This window comes from Nerophis ophidion, unplaced genomic scaffold, assembly GCF_033978795.1.
Source record: "Nerophis ophidion isolate RoL-2023_Sa unplaced genomic scaffold, RoL_Noph_v1.0 HiC_scaffold_52, whole genome shotgun sequence".
Taxonomy (NCBI): domain Eukaryota; kingdom Metazoa; phylum Chordata; class Actinopteri; order Syngnathiformes; family Syngnathidae; genus Nerophis; species Nerophis ophidion.
This window is the reverse complement of record NW_026906974.1, coordinates 99,817-110,942: the sequence shown is the minus strand read 5'-3', so window position 1 is coordinate 110,942 and position 11,126 is coordinate 99,817. Positions and strand designations below refer to the sequence as shown.

The following is an 11,126-nucleotide window of genomic DNA, read 5'->3' as shown; positions in this document are numbered from 1 at the left end:
ACATATATATATACATATATATATATATATATATATATATATATATATATATATTATATAGATTGATAGATATAATATATAAAGCCAGAGGAAATTTAGAAAGAACATGACAACCTCCCACATTCTAAAATACATTATAAAAACGATTAACATCAAAGACAAAAATAATATCATGAGTGTAATATTTATTTTGTTTCTTTTTTTTCTTTCTTTATGATACGTTGTTTCAATACATTGTTAAATATTTTAATATTTTTAGGGAAAATAAGTTTTATGTCTGTTTTGAAAATTAGAAATGGACAAGTTTACTTTTATTTTCACAATAAGTAAATAGTATATAATAAAATAGTTTTACCGGTGGTGGAAAGCTGGTTGTACTTATTCCTCTCGCGAGATTTGGAAAAGAGCTGCTTACTTGTTTCTCTCGCGAGATCTGACAACACTGCGCGCGAACCAAACACGGCGAGGATAAAGCAAGATGGCGTCTGACGGTGAAGACGTTATTGCAGTCGTCACAGTTCAGTGTTCTTAATCTGTGCCTCCATGTGCACATATATGTCCTTTATTACACTCTAGTAAATAGAGTAAACATCGTTAATAACTGTTTGCATCCGGTTATATTAGTCTGAGCGCACTTTGATGCTTCTCGAGCTAGCTTAGCCTGCTAGTTAGCTTAGCTTGTTAGCTGCTAACAAAGAGAGGCGGAAGTGATCAAAACACATCACTAAGTAGAGATCAAATGTGAGTGTAAAGTGTTGTGATTGTGTGAAAATGTGCCAAAGAACCATAGCAGAGTACAAAGAGGAGCTTTGTCCAACAAAAGAGCAGAAGGAGCGACAACATGAAAAACCTCAAGTTGTGTAACACAGAACAGGTTTGTTTACTTCTTACTCTCACATCTTTACTAACTTTATTTTTATTTTTAACACACATCTTGAATAGGTTGTCTATAGGAAGATGAATTGTCATGTGAGGATGATATACTGATTGTTTTATGTTGTTCATAAAAACGAGACAGTTTCAGACACAATATTTATGAGAGGTTGATGTTTGTAACAATGTGTATCAACATGTTTACACAAAACTCACACAGTCACCGGGGGAATATTCCAGAGAGCTGGTTAAGCGCAAAGTCCTGAGTATGCAAAGCTCGAGAGTTTTATCTCCAAAAACAAGAGAGGTAAGACAAAGTCAGAGTCAGTTACCATGGTTATTGACACTGTAAAACTAGCCTGATAGCTGGCAGGTTTGACAAGTTATTTATGTGTGCAAAAGCTATATGATTAGAATGTAATTTTCCAGCATGATCTGGCACCTGCCCAAAGTGCCAAAACCACCAGTAACTGGTGTATTGACCATGGCATTACTGTCCAACTCCCCTGACCTGAACCCCGTAGAGAATTTGTGGGGTATTGTGAAGAAGAAGAAGCTGAGAGACACCAGACCCAATAATACAAATGAGGTAAAGGCCGCTATTGAAGCATCCTGGGCATCCATAACATCTCAGCTGATGGCGTTGCGAAGTTGGGAGAGTGGCTGTGCCTGCAATCAGAGGGTTACTGGTTCAATCCCCTCCTTGTACCATCCTAGTCACGTCCGTTGTGTCTTTGAGTAATACACTTCACCCTTGCTCCTGATGGGTCCTGGTTAGCGCCTTGCATGGCAGCTCCCTCCATCAGTGTGTGAATGTATGTGTGAATGGGCGAATGGCTGAAAATAGTTGCAAAGCGCTTTGGGCTCCTTAAAAAAGGTTAGAAAAGCGCTATACAAGTAGAACTATTTACCATTTATCAGCTATGTCACAGGCTGATTGCCTCCATGCCACGCCGCATTGATGCAGTATTCAGTGCACAAGGAATCCCAACCAAGTACTGAGTCCATTAATTGGCATTTTCAAATGTTTGATTTTGTTTTGCTCTTATTAATCTTTTTTTTTTTTTTTTACTTGGTCCGAGGAAATATTCTAGTTTTTTGAGATAGGATTTTTGAGTTTTCTTAAGTTGTATGCCATTATCAGCCATATTAAAATAATAAAAGGCTTGCAATATTTCAGTTGGTGTATAATGAATCCAGAATGTATGACATTTTCAAAATTCTAGTTGCATTACAGAAAATAAAAGGACTTTATCAAAAAATTCTAATTTTCTGAGACAGTCCTGTAGTAGTTAAAATAAATAAATGATAAATGGGTTGTACTTGTATAGCGCTTTTCTACCTTCAAGGTACTCAAAGCGCTTTGACACTACTTCCACATTTACCCATTCACACACACATTCACACACTGATGGAGGGAGCTGCCATGCAAGGCGCCAACCAGCACCCATCAGGAGCAAGGGTGAAGTGTCTTGCTCAGGACACAACGGACGTGACGAGGTTGGTTCTAGGTGGGATTTGAACCCGTGCCCCTCGGGTTGCGCACGGGCACTCTCCCACTGCGCCACGCCGTCCCTAAAATGTCTTTTGTTTGTGTCCTGTAGACATCCATCAGCTGATGGAACACCAAGAAGAATGTCTCCCTCATCTGCAGGGGGACAGTTTCACACATCCACAGCCCCCCTATTTTAAAGAGGAAGAGGAGGGAGAGTGTCCTGTAGGGCAGGAGGAGGCTGATGTCAGCAAGTTTCCACTGACTGTTGTCTCTGTGAAGACTGAAGAGCATGAAGACAAACCACCTGAGTCCTCACAGCTTCATCACAGTCCAAGTAAGCACAACATCCACGTATCATCTAATACAATGTTTGTGACACATGTTCATCCGGGGGCCACATTTATCACTAAAGATGGAGATATATTTGCTTTTTAACACCACCATTTAAAAATCAAACATCAACAGTGTAATTGCTGGGGTGTAACCATGTGACCTAGAGGCCGTCCTTCTAACCTCACCTGGTCAAATGAAGGCAAACATTCAATATGGCTACTGTTTATTTACCTTTAGCAGCACATATGTCAGCATATTTCAAAGGTTTAGTGGTGAAGATAAGAGATGTATACCAGTTACCATTTTTTTAGTACTGGTTCCTAATTATGTCGTCCATGAGGACCGTGAAGATTCTGGACTAACGACACAACTATTTGTATTTTTAATTCCAGCTGACTGAGGTAACTATGACACGTTGTCACATTGAGTTCAGCTGCCGCTGCTACACATTACAATCAGCTTTGAATAATGACAAATAAGGAAGCAACAAAAGTTTGATGTGTGTGTTATTGACAAGAAGAGAAGATTTCACCCTGTACTGCACGCATAGTTGACTTCTTTAAGACTTCAAATAAACAGCTGTTGATAAACGACTTCCCTGATGTTACAGAAAATCATGTTGGAGGTGTTCAACCTCTTGTGCTAATAGGAATGCTATTTAAAATGCCTTTTTTTCCACTTTTATTAGTTCTACAAATTACATGCAGTACCGATAAATACTGGTATCAATAAGGAATATCAATTAGGGTATCATATCGATAAATTCTCAGCGATTAACATCTCTACTGAAGATACAAGCCAGATATCTTTAAAAAATATATTCAACTTTTATTTGGATTTAGTAACTTCTCTGCTGTCTATCAATGTCTCAATCAATGTAGATTATTAGTACTAATTAGCAAAGTTTTGTTGTCTCTCTAAAGTATTTATTTTGACAGCCCCCTCACGGTAAAGTTGTCGGAGTGCAAACTGAGGCAGTATTTGTGACTGATAAAACTTTCGGCGAATCAAAATTTAAGAAATTGCACCGGAAAAATCATTACTTTTGAAGACGGCCAATAAAAACACAATCAAAATCAGAAATACTTTAATAATTCCAGGGGGAGAAAATAAAGTTTTCCGCACAATCCCATTCAAGAGCAGACCAACATTACAGGGAGACAGAACAGGATCGCTGACGGGTCTGACAACTTCCGGCGCCCCTTTCAAAAAAAGGGAGAAACAGGGGAGGAGGGGGGAGAAAAAAAATTCAATCTCAGCCTGATCATCAGCGATGACAGCGTGGAGAGGGTCTCTGACTTCCGCTTCCTGGGAGTCCACCTGGCCGACGACCTATCCAGGAGCACCAACACCACGGCTACCATCAAGAAGGCACACCAGAGACTGCACTTTCTGAGAATACTGAGGAACAAGCACCTCTCTCAGGAACTGCTGATGTCATTCTACTGGTGCTCCATTGAGAGCATCCTGCCCTACTGCATCTGCGTGTGCTTCAGCAGCTGCTTGGCCGCAGAGAGAACGGCGCTCCAGAGGGTCATAAAGACCGCCCAGAAGATCATCGGATGCCCCCTCCCCTCCCTGGCTGACCTGTACAGCTCCCGCTGTCTCAGGAAAGCAGAGAGCATCCTGAAAGACCCACTCCACCTAGAACTGCAAGTACCTGGGCGAGTCTTAATTTGGCAGTTTGTCATTGAAAGCCTTGCTAGTCTAGGTCTTGAGGATTGTAGCTTTGCTTGTTTTGTGGCCGTCATCCTCGGTTCTATGTTCTTTACAGGTACAAAAATTGATGGAATGATCACTTAAGCCGCATACAGTAGTTCCACTTGTGGTGATCTTAGAATAGTCAGAAGTAACAAGGAGGTTTATGAAGGTTTAAAAGGACTCACTCACCCTGGTAGTTTGATTAATGAGTTAAGTGAGACAATGTTGGTGGCACAGCTTAGTGAACGTTTTAAAAATGGGTGCATCCTTTCAGGACATATCTGTGTTCCAGTCCCCAAGAAGATGGAAACCTGTATCAACATGTTTACACAAAACTCACACACTCACCAAGTACATTTTATACTGTAATCAAATCTAATAATTTCCCTTCCTGACTCTGACCTACATGCATCAATAAGTGAAAGTAAACATTTATTTTCAATAACCAAAGTAGTCAACACTTGATTTATTAAAAGAACATAAAGGTGACTGACTTTCCTTCAGCGTGTCGTAGATGGTCTCCAATACCAAAAGAGGAATTGTTAATGAAGATACTCCATAAAAAAGCACATAGTAAAACATGTTTTTGGTAAAAGTTCCTTTTGGCCCAGCCAACAAAATGACCACCAAAACGTATTTTGCATGATAACAAAAACAAACGATGAATGTTTTTTTTAAGTGATTTTGGTATTAGATTTTTTCTTATTTCCATGATATTGAAGTTATGTTAATGACAATGTCATTAAAATATTATCGTTAAGTTTAGAGATAAAGATTAGGTGTAATAGACCGTATACAGAATTAACTATTTACACACTTTACATCAGTGAAGTTAAGAATGCCTCAATCAATGCTGCCTCGTATTTATAAAAACTTTTCAAATTGCCCCCCATTAAATTTCCAAGTCTGTTTTTGTACTCACTGTACCACTTTTGAATTAATTTTAGGAAAAAAGGATGTATTTCCTGTGTTTTTATTGGTTGTTTTGCTACACACTTTTAACACAACACAGGAAAGAACACAAATAATGTCATTGTGTTAACAGTGTCACTTCAAAACTATTTCTATTCTCTCTTTATCTTATTTACTTATTTACCCAACAGATGTCCAGCAGCCCCCTCACATTAAAGAGGAAGAGGAGGATCCACAGCCCCCGCACATTAAAGAGGAAGAGAAGGATCCACAGCCCCCTCACATAAAAAAGGAAGAGGAGGATCCACAGCCCCCCCACATGAAAGAGGAAGAGGAGGAAGTGTGGATCAGTCAGGAAGGAGAGTGTCCTGTAGGGCAGGAGGAGGCTGATGTCAGCAAGTTTCCACTGACTGTTGTCTCTGTGAAGACTGAAGAGCATGAAGACAAACCACCTGAGTCCTCACAGCTTCATCACAGTCCAAGTAAGCACAACATTTTATTCTCAGGGCATTCAATCCATCACAACTGGACTCTTCACTTTGTCTTACAAGACCTTTGTCCTCTCATCCAAGTAGGCTTCATCACTTCATGTTCATACACTTCAAGTCTTGAATATAATCATTTGAATTTAGAGGAGAACTGCACTTTTTTGAGGAATTTTTCTATTTTTCACAATCATTATGAAAGACACAACGGTTGATATATTTACACAAAAAAAATCCCATTCTAACTGGGCTGGGCGATATGGCCTTTTAATATCTCAATATTTTTAGTCCACATCACGATACACCATATATATATGTGGATATTTTGCCTTAGCCTTGAATGAACACTTGATGCATATAATCACAGCAGTATGATGATTCTATGTGTCTACATTCAAACATTCTTCTTCATACTGCATTCATATATGCTACTTTTAAACTTTCATGAAGAGAGGGAAACCACAACTAAGTCAAATTAGCAAAAGTGTATTTATTAAACAGTTATTAAGCAGTGGCACAAACATTCATGTCATTTCCAAAGCAGAAAGTGCAAGATTGTCAGAGACATTTCAAAACAAGCTATTAGTGCACTTTTGTGCATGATGTCACTAAGATGAAATATCAAAACAACACTCAATTAAAGTGCACTTTTTGTACAGAAGGCGACTACAATAGTTTAAAACAAATAAAGTGCACTTTTGTGCAGGATGTCACACAAGATATTTCAATAACTGTCAAATGAAAATGTGCTGCATAATAGGAAATCAAATAGTGTATGTCCTTCGCTATGTGGTAGGTTCCTACGGACGTTATCTCCTTCTGTTGTTGACTATTTTTTTCATACGGTGTTGATGTGGAAATGGTTGCTTGGGCATTTTGTGGGTGTGGCACCAAACTGAGATGTTGACATGCAGAGTTTCAAGCACTCCTCATTCTCTAGCGGGTGACTTTTCAAATGATGCTACACATTAGCAGTGCTGCAACTTTTTGTAGCAACGCTTTTGCCGCATACTTGACATTACGGTTGCCTGTTCAAAATCTTCCCGCTTGAAGCCAAACCACCGCCAGACAATGGACCCTGTGCCGTTTTTCTTGAAAATTAATTATTCCTTCATTTGTTACCAGACTAGCACCTTCTTTCTCTCGTATTACCACTAGCACCACCCCGTTAGCATCACAGCTAACGTTACCATGCCGCTACCTGTCTGCTCTGCGAGGGCGTATGACGTTGCACGCGCGACAATATGTGACGTATGTGAGAAGGTGCGCTTGTTTTATGTCTCTGTGAGAAGGAGAGACAAGAAAGAGTGAGAAGAGGATGTAGTGTAATGCCCGCGGCTAAAAGCAACTGCGTGAGAACATATACTCCAATACTGACAATATAGTCATTTTCTATATCGCACAGAGACAAACCCACAATATATGGAGTATATTCCATATATCACCCAGCCCTAATTCTAACTCATAAATGTAAATAAAAGTCCACTTGCAATGGAGCCAATGGGAGGTCCTCTCTAATCATCCAAAAAAGGCCGACAATACTCCATTTGCATTTTGTGGCTTGAATATCGACAAAGTATTAGTTGAGTTTGAGTTTATTTGGAACATGCAAGCATACAACATGATACATCACACATACAACATGATACATCACACATGCATGCATACAACATGATACATCACACATGCATGCATACAACATGATACATCACACATGCATGTATACAACATGATACATCACACATGCATGCATACAACATGATACATCACACATGCATGCGTACAACATGATACATCACACATGCATGCATACAACATGATACATCACACATGCATGCATACAACATGATACATCACACATGCATGCATACAACATGATACATCACACATACAACATGATACATCACACATGCATGCATACAACATGATACATCACACATGCATGCATACAACATGATACATCACACATGCATGCATACAACATGATACATCACACATGCATGCATACAACATGATACATCACACATGCATGCATACAACATGATACATCACACATGCATACAACATTATACATCACACATGCATGCATACAACATGATACATCACACTTGCATGCATACAACATGATACATCACACATGCATGCATACAACATGATACATCACACATGCATGCATACAACATGATACATCACACATGCATGCATACAACATGATACATCACACATGCATGTATACAACATGATACATCACACATGCATGCATACAACATGATACATCACACATACAACATGATACATCACACATGCATGCATACAACATGATACATCACACATGCATGCATACAACATGATACATCACACATGCATGCATACAACATGATACATCACACATGCATGTATACAACATGATACATCACACATGCATGCATACAACATGATACATCACACATGCATGCATACAACATGATACATCACACATGCATGCATACAACATGATACATCACACATACAACATGATACATCACACATGCATGCATACAACATGATACATCACACATGCATGCATACAACATGATACATCACACATGCATGCATACAACATGATACATCACACATGCATGCATACAACATGATACATCACACATGCATGCATACAACATGATACATCACACATGCATACAACATTATACATCACACATGCATGCATACAACATGATACATCACACTTGCATGCATACAACATGATACATCACACATGCATGCATACAACATGATACATCACACATGCATGCATACAACATGATACATCACACATGCATGCATACAACATGATACATCACACATGCATGTATACAACATGATACATCACACATGCATGCATACAACATGATACATCACACATACAACATGATACATCACACATGCATGCATACAACATGATACATCACACATGCATGCATACAACATGATACATCACACATGCATGCATACAACATGATACATCACACATGCATGCATACAACATGATACATCACACATGCATGTATACAACATGATACATCACACATGCATGCATACAACATGATACATCACACATGCATGCGTACAACATGATACATCACACATGCATGCATACAACATGATACATCACACATGCATGCATACAACATGATACATCACACATGCATGCATACAACATGATACATCACACATACAACATGATACATCACACATGCATGCATACAACATGATACATCACACATGCATGCATACAACATGATACATCACACATGCATGCATACAACATGATACATCACACATGCATGCATACAACATGATACATCACACATGCATACAACATTATACATCACACATGCATGCATACAACATGATACATCACACTTGCATGCATACAACATGATACATCACACATGCATGCATACAACATGATACATCACACATGCATGCATACAACATGATACATCACACATGCATGTATACAACATGATACATCACACATGCATGCATACAACATGATACATCACACATGCATGTATACAACATGATACATCACACATGCATGCATACAACATGATACATCACACATACAACATGATACATCACACATGCATGCATACAACATGATACATCACACATGCATGTATACAACATGATACATCACACATGCATGCATACAACATGATACATCACACATACAACATGATACATCACACATGCATGCATACAACATGATACATCACACATGCATGCATACAACATGATACATCACACATGCATGCATACAACATGATACATCACACATGCATGCATACAACATGATACATCACACATGCATGCATACAACATGATACATCACACATGCATACAACATTATACATCACACATGCATGCATACAACATGATACATCACACTTGCATGCATACAACATGATACATCACACATGCATGCATACAACATGATACATCACACATGCATGCATACAACATGATACATCACACATGCATGCATACAACATGATACATCACACATGCATGTATACAACATGATACATCACACATGCATGCATACAACATGATACATCACACATGCATGCATACAACATGATACATCACACATGCATGCATACAACATGATACATCACACATGCATGCATACAACATGATACATCACACATGCATGCATACAACATGATACATCACACATGCATGCATACAACATGATACATCACACATGCATGCATACAACATGATACATCACACATGCATGCATACAACATGACACATCACACATGCATGCATACAACATGATACATCACACATGCATGCATACAACATGATACATCACACATACAACATGATACATCACACATGCATGCATACAACATGATACATCACACATGCATGCATACAACATGATACATCACACATGCATGCATACAACATGATACATCACACATGCATGCATACAACATGATACATCACACATGCATACAACATTATACATCACACATGCATGCATACAACATGATACATCACACATGCATACAACATTATACATCACACATGCATGCATACAACATGATACATCACACATGCATGCATACAACATGATACATCACACATGCATGTATACAACATGATACATCACACATGCATGCATACAACATGATACATCACACATGCATGCATACAACATGATACATCACACATGCATGCATACAACATGATACATCACACATGCATGCATACAACATGATACATCACACATGCAACATGATACATCACACATACAACATGATACATCACACATGCATGTATACAACATGATACATCACACATACAACATGATACATCACACAGGCATGCATACAACATGATACATCACACATACAACATGATACATCACACATGCATGTATACAACATGATATATCACACATACAACATGATACATCACACATGCATGTATACAACATGATACATCACACATGCATGCATACAACATGATACATCACACATGCATGCATACAACATGATACATCACACATGCATGCATACAACATGATACATCACACATGCATGCATACAACATGATACATCACACATGCATGCATACAACATGATACATCACACATGCAACATGATACGTCACACATACAACATGATACATCACACATACAACATGATACATCACACATGCATGCATACAACATGGTACATCACACATGCATGCATACAACATGATACATCACACATGCATGCATACAACATGATATATCACACATACAACATGATACATCACACATG

The 11,126-nt window shown here is 38.6% G+C and overlaps 1 protein-coding gene across 1 annotated transcript in view; it reads left to right on the top strand.

The window, feature by feature from the left end:
• Positions 1 to 457: 457 nt before the first annotated feature.
• Positions 458 to 11,126, top strand: part of LOC133546944 (zinc finger protein 271-like) — a 45,736-nt gene continuing 35,067 nt past the window's right edge. Inside the window, exons 1-5 of the mRNA XM_061892787.1 lie at positions 458 to 874; positions 1,094 to 1,180; positions 1,303 to 1,462; positions 2,478 to 2,702; positions 5,506 to 5,796. Coding sequence (XP_061748771.1) covers positions 2,492 to 2,702; positions 5,506 to 5,796 — 502 coding nt within the window. The 5' untranslated portion in view covers positions 458 to 874; positions 1,094 to 1,180; positions 1,303 to 1,462; positions 2,478 to 2,491. The remainder of the gene's footprint in view (positions 875 to 1,093; positions 1,181 to 1,302; positions 1,463 to 2,477; positions 2,703 to 5,505; positions 5,797 to 11,126) is intronic.